At 47.0% G+C, this 16,060-nt stretch overlaps 1 protein-coding gene across 3 annotated transcripts in view; it reads left to right on the top strand.

Moving 5' to 3' along the window:
• The first annotated feature begins 1,310 nt into the window (after positions 1-1,310).
• KANK1 (KN motif and ankyrin repeat domains 1) overlaps positions 1,311-16,060 on the top strand; it is a 55,434-nt gene continuing 40,684 nt past the window's right edge. For 2 of the 3 annotated variants that reach the window (XM_032866557.1, XM_032866556.1), the window contains exon 1: positions 1,311-1,430. In XM_032866557.1, coding sequence (XP_032722448.1) covers positions 1,394-1,430 — 37 coding nt within the window. In that variant the 5' untranslated portion in view covers positions 1,311-1,393. Of the gene's footprint in view, positions 1,431-6,527; positions 6,601-16,060 lie in introns of those variants that run through there. The other variant, XM_032866559.1, reaches the window with a different exon arrangement.

The following is a 16,060-nucleotide window of genomic DNA, read 5'->3' as shown; positions in this document are numbered from 1 at the left end:
CTGAGCCTCTGTAATTACATGAGACAATTTCTTAAAATAAATTTTTTTGTATATGCCTAAGGAAAAAAAAAGAAAAAGCTCTTAAATGATTCCAGTGGCTACATGAAAGCCCAGTATATACGGGGGTGTTGTTATGTTGGCCTTCTCCTGTTGTTGGGAGGTCCTTGTGGGTTCCTGAACTCATGCTTGAATTCTCAACTTGGAATTCATTAGATCAATTTCTTCAGATTTCCTGGGTCTAGAGTTATGATCCGGGCATAGTGGAAATGGAATACTTCCATCTGTACCATTGTTTGCTTTCTTTGCCAGCATTTTTCAAAAGGCATTTCGAAAAAGCAAGGTTGGAGTAGTGTTCCTTTCCTGTTTTTGTTTCTTTTTTGTTTTCAATGTTGTGATTGTAATATGTCTTATGGTAGTAATCTCAGTTAACTTTCATTTTTTAAAAATTTTTTATGTTTAATATTTTTAGAGAGGGAGCAGGGGAGGGGCAGAGGGAGAGAGTGTTTTAAGCAGGCTCCACACCCAGCATGGAGCCCCACATGGGGCTCCATTCCACGTCCCTGAGATCATGACCTGAGCTGAGAAGTCGAGAGTCGGATGCTTAACCAACAGAGCAGGTGCCTCTCCGTTAACTTTGAAATAGAGGATTCACATCAAGTAGCAAATAGGGTGCCCAGCGTGAAGCTTGATGTTTCCAAACTGTGTGTCAAGGTATGTCATGTGGAGGTTATCTGACAGGACAGTGGGAGCTGTGGGAGACTTTTTAGGAGAGGAGCTGACCAGATCACATTTATGTCTTACAAGACCAAGTAGGTGAAAGACTTGGAGATACCTCAGAAGGGTTCCCACGAATGAATCCTTTAAAAATGTGAACACTCGTATAACAGCAAAAGCAGCTACTGTGAGGGCAACTGAGTGAATGAAAGTGTTGAGCCCACCTTTGGAAAAGAGGCTAAGAACCAAACATGGTTTGTGGCGGGCTGTGGAGCCATACCCATTGCGAGCCCATTGGCAATTGAAGGCCACCTTTCTAAAAAAAGTCATGTTTCTAGAAAACCAGTTTTATCTCCTGGAAGAGTACTCTGTCTGGAGACCCACTCTCGCTGCCCGTCCCCGGGTGCCTCTGCACGGGTGTGACCCTCTCAGCCCTGGACAGCGGGGCCGGGCAGCCGTCCCCACCACCCAGGGGCTGCCTCTCCGCTGTCAGATCTGCACCATTAGCAGCCATCTTGGCAAACATGCATCTAAGATTTAGTGTCATACATATTTTTAAATGACCCATTTTGATGGGACTCTGTTTCTTGTTTCAGGGTGAACGCATTGGGGAACTTGGTGCATAAGATTTGCATGACTCCTCACTCCTTTCCGGACCTGTCCCTGGATCCCAGCCAGCATGGCTCACACCACAAAGGTTAACGGCTGTGCCTCAGGTAACAGTGCTCTGGAGTGTGTGTGTGTGGAGGTGTATGCCTTGACTCAAGCTGATTTCTGACTTCTTTTTTAATAATGGGTAGATAGTAGCAAGTTGCCTAGATAACTAGGCTTTCAAAGAATTTTCTATCCAATGAGGTTGGGTTTTTTTTGCTTTTTTTTTTTTAATCTCTTAGATTGTCTTCTATTATCTTTAGAGTCTTTCTGTACAGAAGTCAGTTAGGTAAATTATTCCCCACGTCAGTTGTATTGAAGTGCTGAAAGATAAATGTAAAATCCTGAATGCTGATCCAAGGGTAACGTGTACTCTCCTCAAACTTCTTGAGGAGGGATTGAGCAACGAGAGAAGAAGTGAGTCTGGTGCTTCAAGCTGGTTCCTGGGATCCAGTGCCCAGCGGTCCCGTTTTCACATTGCTACGCAAAGAGAAAGGGGCCAGAGAAGGTCATGCTGTTCCTTCCCAGGGAGGAACACACCACAAGCCATCTCGTGAAGACGTGCGTTCTCAGTTCTGCATCTACATAGAGACTTATGTAGATAGCGTGCCTGGTCCAATATTGCTTATGTAAGATTTGGGAGAAATTTATAGAACAAATGCAGAGAAGCCTCCCAAGAGACGGTGTAAGACAGGAGACAAGCACCTGCCCCAAACGGTGTGCCAGGTGTTCATTCCACTCTCGAATGATCTGCTAGGGAGCAGAAGGTGCGAGAGCAGGGGCTGTGTGGGGAGCGTTTGTGTGCTGTTTGAACCCAGTCCCGCTGTGTTGCCCTGAGCTCTGGCTAATGGAAGGAATGTGGAGTTGGAATCAGGAACCCTGAGTTGAGTCCCATCTCCAGCCCTAACCACGAAATATAGGGCAGGACTATTTGTCCATGTGTAAACCGTCAATAAATACCTCTTCCTGCATGGTTAGGACCCATGTGAGGACCAGAAATGGACTTAGAAGCGCCCTGTAAGCTGGAGAGCCCTGGTAAGGGCAGCAGCAGGACGAGCCCTCTGGAGTGGGCTTGCCCGGCCCACATGTGACTTTCTGTCCCAGGGGCAAGCATACCCTCTGGCAAGAAAGCTGTAACTTGCCTCAGACCAAACCCTTCCAAACTCGGTGGTTGATTCTGGGACAACTAGTCTCTCTCTTTTCTTTCTTTTGCTTGCCCTTACTGCTACCACTAAGACGATATGAATGACTAAAGCTAACATGGCATGAGCACTTACCGTGTACCATGGTGGCCCAGGAGTTTTGCCTACATCATCATGCTTAATCCTCCCGGAATCCTGTTATCACCACCGCCCCCGCATCCATCCCTCTGTGAGTGCAGAGAGACTTAGGCACTCACCTAAGTCAGAGAAGTCAGGCTTATTCCTTGTTTCTCTGGTAAAATAGTTGATAAGGGAGGAAACTGAAGCCTTGTGAAATTTCCCGAGTGTTGTGGATGAGTTTCAGTTCCGTGTGATGCTCTGCTCTCCCATCCCACTCCTGTCCTCACCTGCATTCACATGTTCAGAGGGGGGAGGGGTCCTTCCAGAGCTTGACCCTTTGGCAGCTCTGGCATATTCTTATCTCCATGGGTTTAGGTACCTGCCTCATTTCCCCTCCATTCCTTTTCAGCTTGACTTGTCCTAGAGTGTCCCTTGTCCCTTTGTTCCTAAAGTCTGATGACCCAGCTATCACCTTTCCCCCTGCCTAACAGGTCTGGGCACTGAGTTTGGAAGCAAAGGGAAGCTCTCATTAGTGACTTCTGGGGTGTCCGGGGATGAATGGTTACTGCAGACAGGTGTCAGGACCAGGCAAGGGACAGTAGTGTTTACTCTAGTCGCCAGGACCTCTATAAGCAATCTGATTAGAGGCTCAGCCCGACACAATTAGTTTAGTTACAACACACACGCGTGCGCGCGCGCACACACACACACATATACATATATATGATGCTCATTTTAGAAAATTTTAAAATATAAAAGTTTAATATTTTCTGAAAAATAAAGCAGGAATTCCTGCTAATACCACAACCTGGAAATACATGCTCTGCTTATTTTCCATGTTATCTTTCAGTTGTGTATACTTCACACAGTCCAGATGTGCTTATAAAAATTATGATTTTTCTTTTCCTGCTCTGTATTACAAAAGAAATACCTGCTACTGTTTACAAAAAAAAAGCCATACTCAATGCAGAAGTATATGCTCGTTATAAATATGCTGTTTAAAATCTAATTAACATAAGAACATTTATAGGTTGCAGATTAAGATGGGATAAAAAGGGATTTATGCAGCGAATGAGGGCTGGATACTGATCCTTCCTGTGAGAAAAATAAATAATTTGGGTAGTTCAGTAAAATTTTAGATGTGGAGTAAATTGTATATATTTTTTCATTTTCCAAAAATAAAGTATAATATTAAATATGTTTTTTTTAACCCTACTTCTATGTGTGTTGTGCCCAAAAGGAGTCTCCCCCAGCCCTTTCCCTAAAAAAAAAAATCAGTGCTTTGGGCTCCCATAGAACATGAGGAAAATTCCATTTTGAAGGTGGAGTCAGGGGTACTGGCACCAGAAACATTGCTCATGGTCTTAGGAACAAAGCAGGAATTAAAGAAGTCAGCTGAGAAAAGTACAGTTGGCCAGGCCCTTGGCTGCCAACACGTCTGATGACTGACATCCCACATTCATGCTCCCGTTGAGAGTTGAAACTGAGTAAGGGACCATTCAGAGTCCTTTTATCCTCTGACTTCCCCACTGAGTCCTTCAGTTAGCTGGAATAAAAGGTACTGATTTTCAAGTAAGAGCAGTTCAGGGCGCCGGCATGGCTCAGTCATTGGGCTTCTGCCTTCCACTCAGGTTGTGATCCCGGGGTCCTGGGATCGGGTCCCACATCGGGCTCCCTGCTTCTCCCTCTCCCTCTGCCCCTCTGCCTGCTTATGCTCTCCCCCCACCTCTATCAAATAAATAAAATCTCAAAAAAAAAAAAAAAAAAGAAAGAAAAAAAAACAGTTAGTTAATGCTGTAATTTGTAAAATGTGTTGCCCTAGGTTTCAGACCAACATAAAGATGATGCAACAGGCACCTGCGTGCATAGCATCTCGCCGAAGAAATACACTTTACGGGTATGTGGCAGGGATCCGGGGCCTCCAGTGTCCCAGGCACTGTTCTGGGCACTCCGATTCAGCAGGGAAAACAGAGGCCCAAACCCCTACCTCCAAAGACCTTCCATTCTGGTAGAGGCTGAGGGTTCCTGTGGGCAGAGCTTCCAGATAAAATAGAGGACTGATTTATGCTTAAAAAAAAAAAAAAAGTATTCACTGTGTTTTCGAAATTTAAATTTCACTGGGTGTCCTCACTTCTAATTGGCTACACATGGCACCTCACCTGGGCTTCCCTCCCAGCTCACCATCCACCCGGTCAGAATCAATCATGTCTTTGTGTCTGTCACCTCCTTTTTTTTTTTTTAAAGGTTTTATTTATTTATTTGACAGAGATCACAAGTAGGCAGAGAGGCAGGCAGAGCAGAGAGAGGGGGAAGCAGGCTCCCCGCTGAGCTGAGAGCCCGATTCAGGGCTCGATCCCAGGACCCTGAGATCATGACCTGAGCCGGAGGCAGAGGCTTAACCCCCTGAGCCACCCAGGCGTCTGTATCTGTCACCTCTTGTCCGCAACATCTCCATCCTACGTCCGTGGGCCGGTCCAGTTTTGCCCTCACTCGTTGCAAACACTTGACGGTGGTCTTACAAAGAGCACCTGATTGTTGTCGTTAACGTGCTGAGCTACACGCGTGAGAAACTGCTCGTGACTGTTCCCTGTTCTTGTGCACACTCAGGAAGGTCATGCCGGTGGCGGGGGTGTGGGTCGTCGGCAAGGAAAACGGCTGTATCCTTGCGCTTCGGGAGTGGGGACGGTCTGCTTTTTCTCAGGTCTCTGAATCACGTTGGAACTTGGATGCCCTGTTTACCTCTGTAAACACTAATTCATGTTGTGAAACTTTAATTAGAGCTTCAACTCTCTTTAGAAGCTAAATAACAAGTGGCTTATTTGTCCGATAAAGATAATGTACCTGCCCAGCCTTCTTTACAGGACTGTTGTGAGAGACAAATAAAGCAGGAGCCCTAGAAACACTCCAAGATATGATACACTGGTCAGATGTCAGGGGAAATCACTGCCCCCCTTTTTCTGCGAGGTCCCTCCTCGGGTCCTGTTCTGAAAAGGGCCTGTTCACGCGCCACCGTGCCAGGCAATGTCATACGCGTGACTTTGAGGCAAGAATTGTATTACTGTCCTGTGTCACAGTTAAATGAAAGAAATAGATCAGTGTTAGGGAGTTCCTTTTGTGCCTCCCATCACTAGCCTTATTTTTGCTAATATTTGCCTTTGGTAGTTGATTGTGGTTTTCCCCCCTTTTACCATTTCTCTTTCAAAGCACGTGCGTGCGTCTGCGCGTGCGCACACACACACGTATTTTTTTCCAGATAATTATATCTTAAGTTAATTAGGGTACTTATCAAGCTGCATTAAAAACTTGGTTGTCGGGACACCTGGATGGCTCAGTTGGTTAAGCGGCTGCCTTCGGCTCAGGTCATGCTCCCAGCGTCCTGGGATCGGGTCCCACATCGGGCTCCTTGCTTGGCAGGGAGCCTGCTTCTCCCTCTGCCTCTGCCTGCCTCTCTGTCTACCTGTGCTTGCTCGCTCTCTCTCCCTCCCTCTCTCTGACAAATAAGTAAAAAATCTAAAAAAAACAAACAAACAAAAAAACTTGGTTGTCATTTTAAATTCCTCTGATTAATTTTACTAAGGCTCGTTGTGACTCTGGTCAGTCTCTTGGCTCCAGGTTTTGTCTCCATGCTGATCTTAAATGAGGTACAAAGGCCACTGATAAGACCGGGTCAGCCGGAGCCCACAGACTCCCGGCCCAGCAGGTAGAACTCTGCCGCCCAGCACAGCCCACTCAGTTGTGTAAATATTTTTCCCGGGCAGCGGCGTTTCTCAAACAGAACCCTGAGCCCGCTGCTGTGAACCCGACAGCAGGAATTGCATGCTGTTTGTCAAGCACCGGACCAGTTTGCCCCGACTGGTCTGGTTGGAACCACCTCCGGGGTTTCTGAGACCATTTGCCTGGCAGTGGTGGTGTGCGTCTCTGCTGGGGAGTCTTAGAGCTGTGGTCTCCACCAGCCTTCCTCCAGAGGCAGAAGGTGAGCGGATGAGACGCTAGGGCTGCTTGAGTGCGTGGGTACCGGCCGTGACCCTCCAGGGTGTCCTGGAAGCCTCTGCCAAAGGATGAAATGTGTGTTCCTGTCTGTGCTCTGCCCTCCCCTGTAAGCGGTGTGTTTGGTGGTGTATGAGGAGAGCTAAGGGTGCGACCTTGCTGCCTGACATCAAAACAGAGGTAAAGGGCTGGTGGGGGTCTTTATGATTCCACCTGTCCCTACTCTCAGATGAGAAGAACCCAAGCTGCCCAGCCCACCCGGTTACGTAATGGCTAAGCCGGACGTTGAACGCAGAGGACCATTTCCCCTTATTCAGCACACTCTGTCGACATTAAAAATCAGGAGTGCTATCTGGGAATTCCTAATGAAGTAGATCAAGGGGAAAGTGTGTATTTCAGGAAACTCCATGAAACCGAAAAGGAGAGCAGTTGTGAGTAGAATGTCCTTCGTGATCGAGGCGAGGTTCTTCTTACTGTGAATTACCTCATAGAGCCGATTAACAAACGTCTCAGTATTGAGTACATCAGTTTCATCCTGTTACTTGGTGTTCTTCGTAATTGGATTTCGACTAGAATGTGCCTTTCAGCCTTAAAGGAAACTGTTTTTCATTGATGAAAGGCTCATTTCCCACTGAGGTTTACACATGAAATAATATATTTTCTCATAGTGATGGTGTTTCAGAAGATAGTTATTTTTTTAAGCATCAGTTTCATTTGAGTTTCGCAGTGCAGAGATCACCTACGCATAGGAGATCCCGGATTTCAGGGACTTGCCTGTCTGGTTAGATCAGAACCCCAGAACTCCACCAGCCCCCAGGGACGTTCTGCAGAGTCCCTCCCTCTGTGGGGCTTGCTTCGTTTCCACACTCTCGAGGCTTCCACTTTAGCCAGGAGACCCCTGGGGAAGCTCTGCTGCTCCAGACCGTGAGCGAGTCCCAGTGGGTTAAGCATCATTCAGATTTCAGACGGGAGATTCAACTCTACAGTTCAGCCGGGGAAAGATGCCTTATCTGGCAGCGAGTCCCAGCCTACTAGGGTGTAGGAAGGGAAGAAACCAGGCTCTTGCCCGTCCCAGGCGTTGGGCAAAGATACGCCCTGCATTTGGAGAGATGCTGTGTGGGTGCCAACAGGAAAGAAAAAACACAAAATAAAAACCCAGCAGGGAGATATGCTTCGATGTTAACGCTTTGAGCTGTTGAAGCTGCCAAGTGAGGCCCTTCCTACAAGATGTGAATGTCCCGGGCCCTGCTTACCTAAGGCAGACTTCCCGTCATGAGTATTGGCGTTTTTTTCTGATTATGCACTTCCCCTCTTTCTCAAAGGACTTGGGTGGGCCAGCTGAGCCCATCTGAAGTATAGCTCGTTCGCTTCCTTTCCAAGGGTTTGCCTTCTTCCTGTGCCCCAGATAATTCCCGTTCATCTCCTTTTGTGCAGTTTCTGAGAAAAGTTTGTGCGGGCTTGGGACGTGAATGACGACAGCTCACAGTTTCTGCTTTGGGGTCCTTCTCTCTAAGAGGCTGTTTGATTTGATCTGGTACAGAAAATATCAGCGTCATTCTCCAATTCACAGAGGTCATAAATTCTTGCTCTTTTCTGGCAACATATCCAACTAAAAATTGCATGGAAAAGACTTCTCTAATAAAAACCTCGTAGAAGCCTCAGCCAGGAAATCAGGTTTACTAGGATTCATTCAAACACTTGTAGAGATTCTAAGTTTAAAAAAAAAAAAAAAATGATGATTCTGTTCTTCCTCTCTTGGCTTCTCTGCTGGATATTTTTGGAATGAGCTGGCACTGATTCACTCATTTCCATATGCTTTAGGAAAAGTATGCTCATGTTTTAGAAGCTAAGCCTGGTTCTGCTTTGGGCCGCAATTCTTCGTGAATCCTGAGGATGAGAAGTGTTTTAAGTATGCAGCCCATTTGTATCTCATCGTGATCTCAGCTGGTAGTTCTGTATGGACAAGTGATCTCACAACTTAAAAATACGTATGTGACTATTTTGAGAATTTTTTTAAAATTGTGGCCAGATTTCCAATCTTAGCAGCACTTGGACCATGATTAAATACTATCCTCTAGTATTCAGGAGGCCTTTCTAACCAACAGATAGAAAAGCAGAACTGTGAACCTGAAGGAACACCGGGCCGATGGACCGATTGTTGTTGAATTAATGGGATGCGTTCTCGTCCCCAAAGTTCAGTCTGTGGACTCTCTCTTGGTCTCGTGTGTGACCAGATTTGAGTGGCCCGTGACTTTCCTCCCACCTGGGCCAGAGGTTTCGCCCAGTGAGCCTTTATTTAAAGGAGGTGGTGCTTGGAATGCTGGTTTATGGAAGCAGTGTGCTCAGTCACAGGTGCTGAATTGATCTTAGGTCCTTTCTCGCGATCTTACTTAAGGGAGAAAGTTTTCTGTCTGTGGGATCTTTCGTACTCTGGGCATGATCTCTGTTCTGCAGAACCAAGAAGACAACCACATGCTTTCCCGAATCTCATCTCACAACATTTGGATTAGTCAATAAATCCCATCAGCTTTGCAAATAACTTTGTGAAAACATTGATTCAGCCCTCACTGTCAGATTTTCCCATTCCTGCCCACTATTCTCAGTGCCCTTTTCTCTTGCAACAGTTGTCCGCCAGGCAAAGGCTTTTTAAATGTCTGTGTACAAGCAGCACAACAGGCCCCTTTCGGAGCCTCCTGGAAGAAAAGGAGTAGGTATCTCCCCAGACTCCCAACTACAAATGAGAGATGTGAGATTTCTAAAGATTCCTAAGCCCAGACCCATGGTGTCTTCACCTTGTAGTCCGTGCGTCTCCTCTTCCTTTCTTTTAACGAAAACCCACAAATGTTCCTTCTTCCTCGGCTGCCAGTGTCCTCCCCACCTAAGTGTGTACACTCACCACGTGTGGCTGAGTTATTTCCTTTCCCTCAGCATTCCCAACGGATAGACGGGGCTGCATTAATCAAATCAGGGACACACCAGGGAAATGTGGTTTTGGTTTTTTGTTGTTTTTGTGTGTGTGGGTTTTTGGTTTTTTGTTTTGTTTGTTTGTTTGTTTTAGCGTGTTCCCCTCCAGCTTCAGCTGGGAGGACAAAAACTCATCTGTCTTCCTGAGAGCTGCCTGAGCAGGTAGTAGAACCTGCCGGCTTTCTGCGCCCTGTGCCCCAGCCAGGACTCCACCCCTGAGCAAGGGGTGAGTCAGCCCAATGACACACCGGCTGTTACAGCCGCCCGGGGCGGAGACCTGGCAGTCCGTACGTAGGCCGGTAGGGGCGGAGGGAAAGGTTGGCATATCAAACCATTCCAACAATGTAGCTTACAGGAAAAAAAATTGCAAAACACTGAAGCCCTGTGCCACCGAGTTTTTCCATTAGGGCCACGCTTTACACAGCTTCCACATCTGCCTCGGGCTCAGCTGCCTGGCAGTGTGAGAGGGAAACGGTCACATTGTAAGCTTCTGGGCGGTGAGGAATCCCACCAGCTCCTGGGCATGGCCCTGGACACTCTCAGGCGTCACCCAGGCGCCCGGGAACTTGGATTCTCTGGGCGGGGGCTGCTTGCACCTTATTGAGGTTCTAGAAACTAGCATCTGGAACTTACACCACCCAGGATACTGCTTTTAAATGAAGAATCAACAGACAGAAAATCTTCCAGAAAGGTAAAAGGGGGGCCAAAAGCTGGGCGCTTTACCTCTGGGGTTCTTATTATTTGGTTTTCTGTCCTCTGGCCAGTTTGATGGTGAAAAGACAGACTTTGCAAATAGTGGTGCATTTAAATCAGGGGGTCTTTTTGGAATGACCAGGAGGAAGGATGCGAGACAGAGAAACCACTTCAGTGCATGAGACCATTCATTCGGGAGCTCACTTGTAAATGACTGCACAGAAACGTCCTGGCAGAGGGCACCTGTTTCCCTTCTTTGTGACCCGGACCAGCCCCGAGGTCCTGTGAAGGTGGGTCTTCCTTTGACTTACTGTCAACTTCTTTGTGACTTTGTTTTGTTCAAGACGGCTGGCAAGATGAAGGAGGGCTGAACTTTCCATACTTTTGTTATTTTTTCTGTCTCTCCAAACATGTTTGGCTTTCACTGACTTTCGTCTCTGTTTGCTCCTAAATCTGGGCTTTTGCTTTTGGCCTCATTTGGACAGAAATCATGATTTGTTTCTGTGTCTTCAGCCCTGAGGCCTGCAGAAATCTTGGTGGGCCTTCCCAGCCCTCCAGGGCTCCAGGCGGCAAGAGACCAGCTCTGGGCAGAGGGTTCTGGGGCAGAACCCCAGGGGGCCTCTGCACTGTCCCCACCCCCATTCCCCAGCCCAGCTGCCCTGTTCCCTTCCTAGGGCCTTGCTCAAAGCCCTGTTCTCTTGATCTGGATGGCTTTCCCATACCTCCCAAGGCCTTCTCATCCTTCAAGAGCTGCTTTCTCCCTGACCTGTTCCAACCAGTGTTCTTGGAGACTCTGAGGGGAATGTCACCCCTACCTCTTCTTAGTTCCTAGAGAGCTGTGTATTTTTATGTAGAGTCAGGGGAGTGGCCTCGCCGGTCTGTAAGCACTGAGGTCTCAGGGGGTGAGAGTCCCATCATCTGCACCTCGGTGTACCCACTGTGGCTTGCTAGTACTCCGCCTGGGGTCTGCAGGCTGCACGTTCCATGAGCACATGTTTGCAACCTGCCTGCTTTGTGCCCCGCACAGTGCTGGGCAGCAAATTTAGAGCGGAAACGTGGACACAGTGCCTGCTAGAGAATCTCTGTGATTCAACTGAGCCCTGCCTCTGACCAGGCTGACAGTGTCTTTCCCTTGGCCGGTGCCCCCCAGACTGTGCACCTGGATATTTTTCCCGGACGAACCAGGTGGCTTTCAGTGCAGGGCACACACTCGCTGACAGCCTTCCTCCTCTCACCTCACCACTCAGTGCAGGTGGTCATATCTGCTTTCTGTCCATCACGTGCTCTGACGTAGGCTTAAAGTGATCCTGTCTGTTCAGTGCCTTGCATTCCAGGGAGAGGGGACCAGTTTTAACATGGTTGTCCAGGGAGGATTCTTGTCAAAGGGCATTTGGGAAATTTCTTTCCAGCTCCCACCACCATGTTCCTGTTAGTGACCCAGCCAGAGAGAGGAGGCAGACCTAGCCAGAGAGAGGAGGTGGATCTCTCATCAGTTCCTTTTGCCCCAGGCTTGTTACCTGGTCTGGTTGGGCGGGCTGGTTGGAACTGTGGAGGAGAAACCAACCTGGTGGCCTGTGAGGTTGGGAGGATGGCCGGCCGGCCTGCCTTCTTTCCCACAGTTCTCTTGGGAAGGTCTCTACAGATGTCTGCCCCCTCTTAGATAGGAGGAAATAGACGGTTATTTAATTAAGTAAGTAATTATTGGATAAATGATTGTTAATAACTTATAATTATTATAACCTATAAATTGTAAATATGTATTAAATAGATGCTTATTGTTTGCAGCGTTCATAGTCTTTGTGGCTATCTAATTTAAAGTTTTAATCCCCTTATTTCATGCCTCAATTTTGTCATGGGCTTTTTAATGCTGATTTCAAGACTCAGGTGAAAACACATTATGAGACCATCTCTTTGTCCAGATCTGATGAAAGTAATAATCACGGGCACCCCAGACTGTAAAGAAAGCCTGACATGTAAAATTCACTGTGACTCAGTTGTTAAGACTTAAATGTGTTCGAGGAAAGGCGTTCCGTTGAGTCAGGTATAACGCAGACTGAGGGTTTCTTCCTGGCGTTTTTCAACAGGCTCGTCACCCGTAGTGTCCTGGTCCTCATTTCACTCTCCTGGCCGGTCTCACACCTTTGCTGGGCACACCCTCCCCATGTTGGCTGTGGCCTCTCCTTGGAAAATCTCCCCTTACATTAAGTCTTAGGGCAGATCCTTCTAATCCAGGCGTGTGAAGAAGGAGTCCTCTTCCAAACCCAATGCTGTACACACCTACCAGGACGAGGAAGAGCGAAAAGCCCTTGCTGGTCCTGTCCTGTAATCCCCTCCATGGCCCGTCAGCCCTGGGGGCTGTGCTGGAGCTGGGTGGAGAAGGAGACAGTGGGGATGTGGGAGGGAGCCCCGCCCACGCTGCTCCCCCTCCCTGGGGTTCCCTCAGACGCTGGCTTCTGTGTCACACCCATCACTGTCCGAGAGCCCGGGAGGGGTGAAGGGCACAGTAAGGGCTGTGCACTCCTTAGGGGTTGCTGGGGGGAGGCTGACGTACCACAGACATGATCCAGCCCTTCCACGAGATTGATGATGGAGCATCCTGCTTCCGACCTGTGTCTTTTCCTTCTTCTTCTTCTTTTTAAAGATTTTATTTTTTATTTTGCCAGAGAGAGAGATCACAAGTAGGCAGAGTGGCAGGCAGAGAAGAGGAAACAGGCTCCCTGCTGAGCAGAGAGCCTGATGTGGGGCTCGATCCCAGGACCCTGAGATCATAACCTGAACTGAAGGCAGAGGCTTAACCACTGAGCCACCCAGGCGCCCCAGGGAAAAGGTCTTGGTGCAGTATTCCGGTTCAGTTAGCATCAGAACTGTGGGCTCAGAAAGGCTTGATGGCAGCCTGGAGCCCTGCAGCCGCCACCCGGGGGGTGAAGACTGTTGGTGCCCTTGACCAGCCTGGTGACCAGAAGGCTTCTGTCCACGGCCTGTTCCCCTTCTCACTGCGAGTCACCCTTCCCCGCTCCTTTGCACCTGTCAGAGGCAAAGCCTTGAGTACATCCCTGTCCTCCCATGTCTCGCTTGGATGCTTCTTTTGCACGTAAATTAAGAGAAAGTAAAGGCAGGCAGGTGTGTCTGTCTCCGGACAGTGGGAGCCTGTGTGGCTGGCACTCTCCAGGCAGAAAGAGCACCTGTCTTTAATTATTCTTCCTTCCCGACCTTTGTCCTCCTTCATCAAAGCCTGGGTATTTTTTAGTATACTGTGACTTTTTCTGCTAGACCTCACCCTAATGGAAGCACACGTACAAAATTATTACCTTCAGCTGTTTTGGGAATAAGCTATATTCTTTTGTTTTTTTTTTTTTTTCTTTTGTTTTTTTTTTTCTTTCTTTGTTTTGTTTTCTTTTTCTTTTTCTTTTTCTTTTTTTTGATAGGCTAAGCTGTGCTCTTACCTGAACACGATGTTAGTGAAATAGAAATTCAGCAGTATTCTCTTTTGCAGGATTAAGAAACCCTACATTTAGATGCTTTCCTCCATTGAGTTCTTTTTTTTTTTTTTTTTAGGATTTTATTTATTTATTTGACAGAGAGAGAGAGGCACAGCGGGAGAGGGAACCCAAGGAGGGGAAGAGGGAGAAACAGGGTTCCTGCAGAGTAGGAAGCCCAACTTGGGGCTGGATCCTAGAATCCTGGGATCCTGACCTGAGCCAAAGGCAGATGCTTAACAACTGAGCCACTCAGCCGCCCCCTCCACTGAGTTCTTAAGAACAAGCCTTTGGATAATGATACCTAGTTTGGAATAAAATCACGTGACTGAGCAGTACCAGAATTTTCTCACAAGTACAGAGAAAAAACTTGCTCTGTTAAAAAAGCAAATGATAAAACAAGTCTTAGGGAATTTTTAGGGTGATGGGCATTTCCTAAAACTGCTTTGTGGGGATGGATGACACAATTGTATACAGTTACTAAAACTCATCAAACTAGTCATTCTTTTTTTTAAAGGTTTTATTTATTTATTTGACAGAGAGATCACAAGCAGGCAGAGAGACAGACAGAGAGAGAGGAAGGGAAGCAGGCTCCCCGCCGAACAAAGAGCCTGATGCGGGACTCGATCCCAGGACCCTAAGATCAACCTGAGGCAAAGGCAGAGGCCCAACCACTGAGCCACCCAGGTGCCCCAAACTAGTCACTTTTAAAATGGGTGCATTTTATGGCATGCAAGTATCTTAATAAATCTTTTTTTTTAAGCCCCTTGTCCCCCAAAAGGGAAAAAAAGACACCTAACCAAATCTCTTACCTAAGGTAGGTACTGGTGGGTAAAATAACTTGAAATGATTTGGACCCTGTATTTCAGAGTATCTAGCACTTTGAAGCTTTGTTCTTAGTTTATTAATTTTCTCTGAATCAGTTTACTTATTTGGTGTAAAACAAGCCCAAATGGGCCCCACATCGTCTTAAAATGTTTAGTCCTTGTAGCTTCACACAGAAAGTTTTGTGTCCCAAAGGTAATCACCCAGCCCCCAGATCTGGGCCAGGAGCCTGGAACCAGAAGGTAAAAGGAGTGACGTGTGTGTGCACAGCCACCAAGACGAACCAGTCAAACAAGGCAAATTTAGTGGATTCTTATAAAATTTTGCCTTTCTCCTTACAGCTCTACCCTGTTTTGGATTTTGCAAAGCAGGTGATTTCGAGTCATCCCTAATCTTTGTTAATCTCTGTTTTATTGTTTAGAACGGGTTCTGCTTGTTTCCCCTGTAGACCGAGCTCAGTAAATCTCGTTCTTCTAGAGTCACTTTTAGCCAGTGTTCTTAGGCTCTTAGGCCAAGGGAAGAATATGTTTTAAAGTACCGTTTCTTAACTTTTTTCCTTTCTTTCTGTTTTAGGTAATATATTTAAACCACTAGAGGAACATATTCTTACATTTTTTGTTTTTGGTTTTTTTTAAGATTATTTATTTATTTATTTGACAGACAGAGATAACAAGCAGGCAGAGAGAGAGGAAGGGAAGCAGGCTCCCTGCTGAGCAGAGAGCCGGATGTGGGGCTCGATCCCAGGACCCTGGAATCATGACCTGAGCCAAAGGCAGAGGCTTTAACCCACTGAGCCACCCAGGCGCCCCTCGTTCTTACATTTTTAAAACAGAAATCAGAGGTTGCTGAAAGATGTTATCATCCTAAAACAGAATGCCCTTGTTGGGGAACTTATGTTTCTTTGAGAGTCGCATGTTGGAATTTGGGTAAAAATGCATGAGAGAATATGAAAGAAAAGAAAACAAAAGCTTGGGTCTGTGCTGTACACCCAGGAGTGTTTTTGGCCTTCAGATCACATGTGGCATTAAGGAAGAGTAAAGCAAGCAGAGGAACCCCTCACCTCCAGCCCCTCCTGGACTCAGCTGTATGACTGAGTCATTCCTTTCAGCAGACGGCTGCTGAGTTACAGCTCGGATTATAACACGGAGCTTTTCTCCGCTCCGGAGGCTTTGGGGAAGGGAAGAAGTTAGGAGAGAAAAACAGAAAGCATTTGTTGCTTTGGGGAAGGGAAGAAGTTAGGAGAGAAAAACAGAAAGCATTTGTTGCTTTTCTCTGTCCTTCCTTGAATGAGTAGGTTTGCAACTGGATTTCGAGGTCAGCATTTCCGGTGTCTAAAGAAAATGAGGAGAGCATGCTCCAAAAATCAGAAGAGGCATGGGAGCGATCTGCCTTCACTTTTTTATTTTTCTGTTAAGATCCTTGCTGGCAGTTTTGCTGGTTGGTAGATTTTGCTGTCTCTCTGGTGCCTGGAGTGTTGGAATTAAACCC

The sequence above is a fragment of the Lontra canadensis genome, unplaced genomic scaffold (genome assembly GCF_010015895.1).
Source record: "Lontra canadensis isolate GAN:19392208 unplaced genomic scaffold, GSC_riverotter_1.0 scaffold31, whole genome shotgun sequence".
NCBI classification, from domain to species: Eukaryota; Metazoa; Chordata; class Mammalia; order Carnivora; family Mustelidae; genus Lontra; species Lontra canadensis.
Note: the sequence above shows the minus strand (reverse complement) of the source record. Positions and strands in the feature narration are given on the sequence as shown.